The sequence below is a fragment of the Bos javanicus genome, chromosome 22 (assembly GCF_032452875.1).
Source record: "Bos javanicus breed banteng chromosome 22, ARS-OSU_banteng_1.0, whole genome shotgun sequence".
Taxonomy (NCBI): Eukaryota; Metazoa; Chordata; class Mammalia; order Artiodactyla; family Bovidae; genus Bos; species Bos javanicus.
In genome coordinates, this window is record NC_083889.1 from 29,234,571 (window position 1) to 29,246,787 (window position 12,217).

Genomic DNA, 12,217 nt, shown 5'->3' on the forward strand with positions numbered 1-12,217 from the left:
GCGGCCGCGCGGGGGCCAAAGCCCAGAGTGGGTACCCGGGCGCGGCCACGTGCGCCCTGCCGGGCTCGCACGCTCCGCCACGCCGGGCCGCGGGGCCACCAGCAGGCACGCGCGCCCCCAGCGCGCACACACTCCGGGGCACGCACACCGACGGCCCGGCCCACGTCCACCACGCCCCGCCCTCCCCCGCGCCCCGCCCCCGCCCTCGCGGCACCGGCCGCCGCCTTCCCATTGGCCGCCCGGCGAGTGACGCGCGGCGCCCGGCCCCGCCCCTCGTCAGTCACTCGGCGGAGGCGGCGCTGGCGGGGACTAGTCTCGTCCGGAGACTGGCAGCGGCGGCGTCGGCGGCGGCCGGAGCTCGAGCCCCAGCGGCTGAGGGCGGGCGGGCGGGCGCGGGGGAGGGAGGGGGGCCGGTCCGCGACGACTCCCCGGACGGCGTTTCTCCTCCGAGCAGCGCGGGTGTCGGATTTGGGGGGGGCGGGGGTACAGCCCATCCATGACCATGGGCGACAAGAAGAGCCCGACCAGGTACCTGCTCCGAGCCGAGGGGGCGGAAGGGGAGGGAGGGCTGGGGGCGGGCGGGGGCCGGCGACGACTAGGCCCCGGAGCCACCCGGGGCGGGGGGAGGCGCTGCTAAGATGGAGATCCGGGGGCGGGGGGAGGCGGCGGCGGCGGGCGGTGGCGGCGGCGGCGGCGGGAGGCGGTGTCGCTCCCGCTCGGGGCCGGCGGCCGTGCGCGCCGCAGCCATGGCGGCTCCTTCTCAGCCGCCCTCCGCCGCCGCCGCCGCCGCCGCCGCCACTCCTCCCAGACAAAGGGAGATTTAACCAGGTGGGGAGGGAGGGAGGGCGCGAGCATGGGAGGGGAGAGGGAAGGAGCCAGCCCACTCCCCGCCGCCGGCCTCGGGCTGCCCCTGCGCGCCCCCTCCAGATCCGGCCCGCGGCTCCCCTCCCGGCCCCCCCCCCCCCCAGCCCCACGCTCAAGTCCACAAGTCCGCCCGCTTCCTGCGCCCGCCGCGGCCCTTCCCGGGGCGCCGCCGCCGCCTACTGTGCGAGGCAGCACAGCCCGGGCCCGGAGGTTGCAGGGTGCCGGTGGGGGCGCCCGGTCCCCTCCCCCGGTCCCTCCTCTCGGCCCTGGAAAGGGTAGGTGGGTGGGTGGTCGTCTTAGCGAAGTTTCCAGCGCCGGATTCCTGGGAAATTACGACGGCTCACCAGCGCCTGTGTTTTTGCTCTCGCTCCCCCTTTTTCCTGCTCCCTGACTCTTCCCTCCCCTTTCCCCCACTCCTCACTCCTCTGAAGGCCAAAAAGACAAGCAAAACCTGCCGCAGACGAAGGCTTTTGGGATTGTAGCGTCTGCACCTTCAGAAACAGCGCCGAAGCCTTTAAATGCAGTATCTGCGATGTGAGAAAAGGCACCTCCACCAGGTACTTGAAGATTTCTGTTATCTTTTGTTAAAGGACTTTTTTTTTTTTTTTTAAATCAAGGTTGGGGAGCGGGTTGTGAGGTCTACTTTCTACCCTCTTTCCAACTTGTTGATTACGGCTTTTTTCTGCATTTGCGGGTTGGGGGGGGAATTGATGTGTGGTTTTGATTGTGTGTAATTTCATGTTGGGTGCAAAGCCTCGTGTTCACTGAATGATTTATGGGAGAGAATTTTTCCAGGTTTCGTCTTATTTCAAACAGACGCTGGATTTATTTGACACTTGTATCCATTGGCTTATTGGTATTGGCTCCAAAAGACAGGAAGCAGTACTTTTGCTATGGATTGTAGGACATTGGACCTTTTATTTTTGCCATGTGCAGAATGTTTTTAATTTGCCTATCCTGATTTATTTTTCTCTTTCCTGAGAAATTTGGTGGTGGTTGTACAGTAACGGGGTTGTGCTTTTCCTGTCTTGAACTGCAGCTGTCTCCCGCCCCCACCCCCACCCCCCCTTGCACTTGACAATAAATGGTGGGGTTTGATAAAGTGCATTTTTTGAAAGACCGAACTGCCAGTTTGTGTCTGTGTTTTTTTCTGATTAGCTTATGAGGGATGGTGATGGAGGACGGATTTTTGGAAAATGTGTAATGAATAGTGTGATTATACTGAAGTTTGTATTTAGAGCTTTATTATAATGAAAAGAATGTTGAAGGAATTCCTTTTCATTCTAGTGAAGGTACTAAAGTGTATGGTATCAAAACGAGTTGAACTACTTCAGATTTAACATTTAGATATACTTGAGTGAAATCTCAAAGCTGATTTTTTAAGTCTTTCGGTCATCTTTTAACTTTTATCTTGTATTTGTTTCGGTGATTTTAGTTTGAAGTTAAACTATTCTTTATGTCATTTAATGGGCAGACATTGGGGGAGTGTGTGTGTGAAAGTAAGATGGAACGAGTGATTTTCCTGTGCATCTTTAAAGTTGATTGCTGAAAGTCTCATTTCATCAGGTACTTGTTTTTGAATTGGTAATCTTCCAACATGACCGTGTAGTAGTACTGCACGGTTCTAACTGGATGTTGTTCTTTGACTAAGTGAATGTGTCCTGTTAGGGTTTGGTTGCTTTGTTTATACCTGGGACTAAATAGCATATTGAGCAACCTAAAGAATGTAACTGGGATGAATTGGTCCAATTACTGGTGGAACACTTCTGTGAATTTCACTGACTGTAAGTAATGAGACCTTTAAGTAAAAATACTCCAGGGCTAAAAGTATCTCCCCATAGGTACTTTTTAAAGTAAATTCATATCAATATTTGGTATTATTATAGAGCAGATTTAGTTAAAAACACCCATTGGGAGCTCAGTAGATCTTGTTTTGCTACTTAAAACAGGGAATTCCATCAAATGACATGAAAGTTTAGAAATGTATTTGTTATTTAAAGCAATAGTGATTGTATTTTATTTGAGTAATGTTTTTTTACGTGTAGAATCCCTCAGAGGCCAAACCTCTTTATTGTGGTTTTGCTTTGAGTGTTACCGTAGATGATGTTAAAGTAATGACTAGGAAACTCCTAAGAACTTGAGAACTTTACTGGTGAAGAGAAACAAATTCAGAAGTTTACATCCAGTATATTGCTGGGAATAATTATCTCATAACAAAGTGCATTTCAGTTTCTACATGTATTAAAAAAAAAACTGACTCATCAACTTTTGCAAGCACGTGGAAGGCGTTGATTTTAAAAACAATGTAGATGTTTAAAATTTCTTCAGACCCATAGATGACAACATTAGAATTAAATTTTTTAAACATATATATTAAATTATTAATAATGAAAATACAGGAACATGATACTCATGTATTGTCTTTAAGAGTCTATGATTTTTTGAGGTCTCTGGTTGTGTAGGATTTGAACACAGATTTAAGAGATCTGAGGATTTAGATTCTTATCCAACTCATGATACTTTTACATAACTTAATTTCATATTGGTTGTTGTCAGTATTTTGGTGTGTTAGAACTAAAAGTCTTTATAAAAGACTGTTCTAAAAGTCATTAATAAGAAGGCAAATAACATTTTGGCCTTCCTATGCTGTGAATGGGTTTCATGTAGAAGGGTGAATTCCACAGGTTTTCATCTGTGCTATCCAGTGTATTAACTGTTGGCTAATTTCTCTGTGATACTAGTTACTACTGCTTTGTCTTTTCCCAGGGCCTTTTTTATTTGTAATTTAATTGATTCAGCAAAGATTTGACATTTGCTGCCTTTTATAGTTTTATTTATTAAAAAAAAAAAAAAATTTGCCAGACAGCATGTGGGATCTTAGTTCCTGACCAGGAGTCGAACCTGCACCCCCTAGAGTGGAAATGTTAAGTCTTAGCCACTGGATCACTCGCGAAGTCCCATGCCTTGTATAGTTTTAATCAGACGTGGTGTTAACGGCAGTAGAAAACGTGTTGGGTTTTAGATACTGGGTAATAAGCTAAATTTTTTTGATATTTAGTATAATTTTTAAGTAATGAAAGGACTTCTAATCTGCTGACTGGTATAGTAATTTGGTTTTATTGCTCTGAGCTGATGTTGTATAACAGCCTTGACAGTTGGGTAGCTAGTGGTAATTCTGGAGTTTGTTCATCATTCATGTCATTGTTGCCATCATCTGTCTGACAATCAAGTAAGGAAGTCAGCTTTGAATTAATGGTAGTCCAGTAGGATCCAGACTGTATTCTTTGAGAATAGAATTGATATTCTTCAGTTTGATTTGGAAAATACTGTCACTCATCCAAAGAACATTTATTAAATTACTAGGATGTGAAAGACTCCTGCTCAAGACATTGAAGACAGGAAGGGGGTTTTTTAGAATGTTGGTAAGACATGTATAGGAATGATCATAATCTAAGTTATAAAGGCTCTAAGAGAGGTATGCATAAAATGCTACAGGAGGTCTGAGCAATCTGGCTTGGGCATCAATTAGAAGAATTCCTCTCCCTTCAGTTCTTCTGGAGAAGAATTGATTTCTACAGAATTGCCTGCCATCTTTCACTATTATTGCCATGTGTACCAGATAAATTTAATTCTACAGTAGAGTCATGAAAGTGATTCAGAAGGTCTTTTCTTTTTGTAGTAGCATAGAGCAGAATGAAAGGTCAGAAGCTCCAAAGGAATCTGTTAAGGGAAGAGAGAAGAAATACTTTGTTGGCTACTTGGAGGTTCAGAGGGCAGTGGAAATCTTTATTTTGGATTTGTTTTACATCTCTTTAGTTCTTAAATACACTCCCTTTCCCAACTATTGCATTCCACTCTTTATTTTTTTTAAACAGCTTTATTAAGACATACTATAAGATTCACCAGTTGTATAAGTTTTTAATTCAGTGATTTTTGCTAATTTTAAAAATTGACTACAGCCATCACCACAAACCAGTTTTAGAACATTTCTGTCGCTGTGAATGGCTTCCTTATGCCTGTTCTGTGATATACTTTTAAAAAATTACTTATTTAGTGAGTGATTTATTTTTGGCTGTGCTGGTCTTCTAGTTGTAGCAAGTGGGGGTACTCTTTAGTTGGGGGGCTTGGGCTTCTCATTGTGCTGGCTTCTTTTGTGGAGCACGGTCTCTAGGGCTTGTGGGCTTCAGTGGTTGAGGCACCTGCAGCTGAAATGTTCGTTTTCCCACCGTGCTGATGTACCCTGAGCTTTTCAAGATAGAACTTTTCAAGTATGTGAAAGGTGGTGGTGAGTGGGAAGAAACACTATCCCTTCCGTAGGTGATAGCCTAAGTAGTATTTCCCAGCCCACTTTGCAAATCTCATGAAAGAGGATATCAGCTTTTAAAAGGGAAAAAAAGCCCAACAAAACCACAAACTCACAAATTTACCTAACTGTTGTTCTTCTAAGTTGAAGTTCTTGAGTATTGGACAGAGTAATAACTTCCTGGACATCTTGATAAATGTATTTTACTTTTGGTCTTGTTAATTCTCTGAATGTAATTATCTATAAATAAATATTGTAAAATAAAAATTACTAAGATACTGCTGCAGCTTTTCTTGATTAGTGGTACTTTGATAATAGTGCTGCACTGAATACTATCCCCCTGAAAAATGTACTCTATTTAGAGCTTTTACAGACAAGTAAAAGTGAGGTTAGGTGTGTAATAAAATGGTGTGGCCTTAAAGAAAAGAAAAAAAAGCCTGGTACTCAGGCTATTGAATGGGAATTGGTAGGACTCAGTTGTCTGTGTGTAAAATAATTCCTTGTCCAGGAGCTCCCTGATTCTTTGCAGTTGTAACTTTGGCCATTTTCTCCCCGTAAATTGAGATACCCTGACAACTCAGAGTCTCTTGACTTGTCATGAAGTTCTTTAGAAGTTTTAGGGGAAAAATGCACATATTTAGTGAAACATGAAAAGTTTTCGTCTTTGCTGAAAGCTTCAGAAGTGCATCATCCTGTGATACATTTTCAGATAGAAAGACTCCCAGAAAGCTGGAGAGTCTCCACTCTGCCCTCACCTAGAGTGGAGCGGGACTTCTGGGTCATCTGCCACCGCGGTTCTGCTTCTTAGGCCACATTGGGTTTTGTTTTGTTTTGTTTTTTTTAGTTTTACAATTTTTATTAATGTTTGGCCGCCCTGGGTCCTTTGTTGCTATGCTTGAACTTTCTCTAGTTGCGGGGAGTGGGGGACGACTCTTGATTGCGGTAGATTGTCTTGTTGTAGAGCACAGGCTCTAGGGTGTGTTGGCTTCGGAAGTTGCAGGATATGTTTAGTTGCTCTGCGGCATGTGGCGTCTTCCCAGACCAGGGATTGGACCCATGTCCCCTGCGTCGGCAGGTGGATGGATCCTCAACCACTGAACCACCAGGAACTCCCTGCACTGGTTTTATTTTAGTGTTTGCCTTTTCATAAAATTTCTCCATAAAGTACATAGAAAATTATCCATCTTCCAAATCATCAAACCTTGTTAAACATTTCAGCCTCATAGTTGGTGCAAAAGCGGGTACAGGTTAGAGATTATTCTTAACCCAGAAACGAAGTGATAATTTATTTTGTGTTTGCTGTTACACTGGACTTAACTGATTTATTGTTACTGACTTGATCTTATGTATACTTGGAGACTTAAAGTATCAATAAATTACCTGGGTAGTTGTGATTGACAAGCTTTTATTGAATACACAGTCATCTGTGCTCTGTGTACATGGTGTACAGACAGATGAGATCTTTGTTTTCATGAAGCTTAAAGTACTATGGAGAGGAAAAGAAAATAAACAAGTGAACAGAAGAAAAAGCGTTTCAGCTGGAGATCAGTGCTCCAAGGAAATTGGAGCAGGATAGGGAACTAGAGTGGTGATAACTGGGCGGAGCAACAGCTTTACAGACAGTATTGAGATGCATACTGGCCTTTTTAGGAAACACATGCTGCTTTCTTCTGGAACTAGGGGATAACTTTTTTTTTTTGGAGGTTTACCTGCACCAGTTTGCTCATTTGGTTGGGGACAGTTTATAGAGTTTGAGCCTTTATGCCCAGGCTAAACTTTGAGTTAAACTTGTAGATGAAAGTCTGGCCAGCTGCCATGCAGTATATACTGTTGCAGTTGACCCTTGAACAACTGGGAGATGAAGGGTGCTGATTCCCACGCCTCTGTGTGTAGCTGGACATTAACGTAACAGTTGTCCCTTGGTATCCAAAGGGCATTAGTTCTAGGACCTGCCTTGGTGGTGATGGTTTAGTTGCAAAGTCGTGTCCAACTCTTGTGACCCCATGGACTGTATCCTGCCAGGCTCCTCTGCCCATGGGATTTCCCAGGCAAGAGTACTGGAGTGGGTTGCCATTTCCTTCTCCAGGGGATCATCCTGACCCAGGAATCGAACCCAGGTCTCCTGGATTGCAGGCTGTCTTTAGTTTTGCAGCTGTGAATTCAACCAACCATGGAATGTGCAGTACTGTAGTACGTGTTTATTGAAAAAATCTGTGTATAAGTGGACTTGTGTAGTTCAAACCCATGTTGTTTAAGGGTTAACTGTTCCTCCAATAGGAGATGTTAAATGGATTCAGTTATGTGTTTTTTTTAATGCATCATATATTTAATTGTGTACTTTCATAGATGCTGAACAAATTCCAACTAATTGTATGTAGTTTAGCAAAATAGTTATCAGCACTAACACAGTTCCGTGAAAGTGAAGTCGCTCAGTCGTGTCCGACTCCTAGCGACCCCATGGACTGTAGCCTACCAGGCTCCTCCATCCATGGGATTTTCCAGGCAAGAGTACTGGAGTGGGGTGCCATTGCCTTCTCCTAACACAGTTCCTTAGTACTTGAGGAAATAGTGGCTCTCCAGATGTCCTCTTTTCAACTTGAACAAAAATATTTTGCAGTCACTGCGGTTCTCAATTGCCCTCTTGCCCCATCGCCAGGGCCTTTTCTCTTTGTGACATCTTCTATACTTACTATCATTTGCTCTCCTGGTTGTTTTTGTTTTTGTTTTTTGGCTTGTTGGCTTGTTTATTTTTAAGTGAACTTTGTGAACGGTAGCATACGTACAGAGATGGGCACAAACCATAATTGTAAGACCTGATAACTTTCACAAAGTGAGCACACCTGTGTAACTAGCAGCCAGATTAGGAAACAGAATATTAACAGGACCCCCAAAGCCCTTTGGGCCCCTTTGCAGTCACTTCCCCCGTCCCAGCCCTGTCCTTACTTCTGACACTGGAGATGAGCTTTGCTTGCTTTTAACTTACAGTATGTACACTTCTGGGTCTGTCTTCTTACACTCATTCTTATATTTGTGAATATTCATGTTGTGTGTGGTTCTTGCTTATTTTACCAGTGCTGTTTTATCATAAGAATATCTTAAGTGTTTAACTCTGCATGCAGACCTCTAACACGTTCTAGAGATAGAATCTCTCTGCGACTTCTGTTCATTACCTACATACTTGAACTCGGCCATCTCCTTCCAGCAGCAGCATAAATCCACATATCATTAGGTAAAAGGAGGAAAACCTGGTATGTGGAACTTTCTAGAGTGTATAAATAGAGTAAACTTTTGCCTGTCATGAGTAATATTATTCATGAATCATTTATATTTCAAGGCTTTGGTTAAATAAACACAAAATTCCTGCTCTGAAGGAACCTAACAAACTTGTTGAAAAGATAAGACTATAAAAAGATGACCAGTGGTTGTGAATGCAAGTTATTTTTCACAGGAGGTGGAGACCCTGTTTTGAGGGGTATTGGGGGAAGACCTCCTCACTGAACCTGAGATTTAAACTATGCCATAGTTTTTTGGTTCTTGATATGGGGTTTGTTATACAATGTGATGCAAGTTAGTTAGTTCTGTGCCTTCTCCTTTTTAACTGTTGACACTCAGATGTCACCCATACCTTCCCACTTGTCTTTACAGCTTGATAATTCCCAGATACTATTGATTAACCACCTGTCACCACCCCCATGCATGAATACACGTGACAAACAGATCCAACTGGTTCTTGGGCCTTGCCACTTGGACAGCTTAGATTATCTCCTGGTTCTCATTGTTCTTAGGGTAAAGTCCAAATCCTTAACCATCACAAAGGGTTTCTGATTTGATCCTTTGCTGTTTCTGTAGAATTGCTGGATGCAGCCTGCCCCCACACCATCTGCCCCGTACACACAGCACTTGTGTGTTTCATACCAAACTGCCTGGTATTTCCTTGTATGGACCATACTGTCTCATTTCCATACTTCCACACATTCTTTTCCTCTGGATTTCTTCTCAGATGTGCCTCCTTCCTTAGCCTGGCTGCTCCTGTTTGTCCTTCTAGGCATCTTGGGAAGTCTTTTTCCAGTGCCCTACAGTCATGTATGCCTCTTCATTACATTTGAACTGTAGTTTTGTTTGATTGCCTCTGTTACGTTTTCACCTTTTTGAGGGCATGATCTTTCTTTGTGTTACAGAGTCAGGCGCTCAGTAGGGGTTCAGTAAATGTATGTAGAATAGATGAAGACTGGAAGTTTGAATCAGAGTTGCCTTTAAAACTGTTCCAGTTAAAGAGTTCTGATACATACCCTTGCACATTAGGGCTTGCGTTTTGTCTGTAAAGTAATTGAGTTAGTGGAAATTTGTCTTTATAAAGTATGTCCTTAAGTAGTATTCTCATTTTCTGGTTTTGTTTCCTAAACATGTTCTAGAAATTACACACAGATTATAACCTTGGAGACCCTGGCCTATGCATTTAAAGTACTTCCTGGAGTGGTTTTGGGCTTCAGAGTTTTAGCACACTTACCTAAACAATAACTGTGACCATTCTCCTTCTCTTTTTGTTGCGCATTTGGTGATTTAAGCTGCCAAAAGTCATATGGAAAAGTCTGCAAATAAAGCAGAGGATCAATCATGTTGTGTAAAACCAATTTTGAGGTGTGTTAAGGAACTAGGTAGCAGCCCGTGGGATTGCAGGGGACAGACGCCACTTAGCGACTGAACGAGGAGCTGGGCGAGTGTGCTTGTGAGCTTGGTCCTAAAGGCAGTTTAAAAATTGCTACGGAGCATCTTAAGTGTTGTTGAAAATGTTACGCTATGCTGTCCACTGTGTTAACATACCCATAACTTGATAGTTGCACCTTGCACATGGTATACATGACTGTTATTTGAATTAATTACTGCTGTTAAGTTGAAGTCTTGACTCCTTCATTTATTTAGCTATAGTTTCACTTCTGTGCAGTGATTGACACAGATGGATGCCAAAGATGAATTCTCAGTAAAGGCATTGCAAATAAACCCCTGTGTAACTCAGAAATCAGAAGTACAGACCTTTTTCGACTTAAAAATGGGATTATGTCCAGAACCATCATAAGTTGAAAATACTGAAAGGTGAAAATGCATTTAAAACGCCTAACTTGTCGAATATCACAGCTTGGCTTAGACTACCTTAAACACCTCAAAACGCTTATGATGGCCTACAGTTGTGCAAAATCACCTAACACAAAGCCAGTTCTTCAGTGAACTGTTGAATGTCTCATGTAATGTTTGAATACTGTACTGAAAGTGAACAACAGAATGGTTGTCTGGGCACAGAATGGTTGTAAGTGCATCACTTGTTTGTCTTGCCGATTGTGTGGCTGTCAGGGAGCTGCGGGGCCTGCCCTCTGCCCAGCATCACCAGAGAGTACTGGACCCCACGCCTCTGGCCCAAGGAAAGATCAGAATCTGAAGTGCGGTTTCTACTGATCGTGTACCACTTGGGCCCGCCGTAAAGTCGAAAAATCCTAAGTTGTGAGCCATCCTTAAGTTGACTGTCTGTAGTTGAAACCACAGGGTAAACAGCTGAAATTCTTATTTTTAAATATAATTAGATCCTTATCACTCCTCTCCTTTCTTCCCTCAATCAGTTTAGAAAATCTGTGTAGGTTATCCTTTGGTTGGGAAAAGAAGCTAGGAAGCAGGGATGGAAAAGAAGCATCTTAACACTTATTCATACCATTTTCTCTATAATTTGAGATCATTAACAATACAATTGAAGAGAAAACTTCAAAAGCCTTCGGAAGGGACAAGAAATTAAGGGTGATGTAGGATGCAAGTTTCGTCAACTTATTGGGTCTTAAAATATCAAATGTGTGGTGGTTAGTTGGAGAAAACAAACCTGGTGACTGCTTTCTAAGAACAGATATGATTTCATATTGTAGGCTCTCAGTTTTTGATTAAGTAGGTCTGGGATAGCATTGCGTTTCTTACAAGTTCCAAGGTGATGTTGATGGTGCTGGTCTAGGGAGCATACCTTGAAAACTGGTTTCAGTTCAGTTCAGTCGCTCAGTTGTGTCCGACTCTTTGCGACCCCATGAATTGCAGCACGCCAGGCCTCCCTGTCCATCACCAACTCCCGGAGTTCACTCAAACTCATGTCCATCGAGTCGGTGATGCCATCCAGCCATCTCATCCTCTGTCGTCCCCTTCTCCTCCTGCCCCCAATCCCTCCCAGCATCAGAGTCTTTTCCAATGAGTCAACTCTTCGCATGAGGTGGCCAAAGTCCTGGAGTTTCAGCTTTAGCATCAGTCCTTGCAAAGGACACCCAGGACTCATCTCCTTTAGAATGGACTGGTTGGTTCTCCTTGCTGTCCAAGGCACTCTCAAGAGTCTTCTCCAACACCACAGTTCAAAAGCATCAATTCTTCGGCACTCAGCCTTCTTCACAGTCCAACTCTCACATCCATACATGTCTACTGGAAAAACCATAGCCTTGACTAGACGGACCTTTGTTGGCAAAGTAATGTCTCTGCTTTTCAATATGCTATCTAGGTTGGTCATAACTTTCCTTCCAAGGAGTAAGTGTCTTTTAATTTCATGGCTGCAATCATTCTCCTTTAAAGAGAAACCAGCCAGTCCTCATGAAGATGAAGATTGTTTTTGATGTTTATTATGGAAAAATTATGTCTTGGCATTTAAAGTGAACTTAAATAAGTGATAACATTCTAAGAAGCATATTTTTAATCCAGAGCTGGCATTAGTTTCGATTCCTCCACATTGTGTGGAGTTATAGGATTACTGATAAGTTGGGGGACCATATCAAGTAAACGTTTATTTTTTGCATCCTAAAATCAGTGATTATCTTGCATTACTAACACTTGGGTTGAATTTCACATATATTTATTTAAACACCTCTTTCTTTGCACCATAAGTCAGAGAGACAGAACCAGGTCTTAAAATCGATACACCAACATTCCAGTAAAATGTTGGCAAAGAATATGAACAGATAATTTATGAAATTACTACAAATTAAGTCAGGAAATGTGGGAAATGTATACAACCTTCCCATTATTCAAATATATACCAAA

At 43.3% G+C, this 12,217-nt stretch overlaps 1 protein-coding gene across 1 annotated transcript in view; it reads left to right on the forward strand.

Annotated features, from left to right (window-relative positions):
• The first annotated feature begins 409 nt into the window (after window positions 1–409).
• Window positions 410–12,217, forward strand: part of RYBP (RING1 and YY1 binding protein) — a 73,417-nt gene continuing 61,609 nt past the window's right edge. The window contains exons 1-2 of the mRNA XM_061396400.1: window positions 410–528; window positions 1,296–1,421. Coding sequence (XP_061252384.1) covers window positions 497–528; window positions 1,296–1,421 — 158 coding nt within the window. The 5' untranslated portion in view covers window positions 410–496. The remainder of the gene's footprint in view (window positions 529–1,295; window positions 1,422–12,217) is intronic.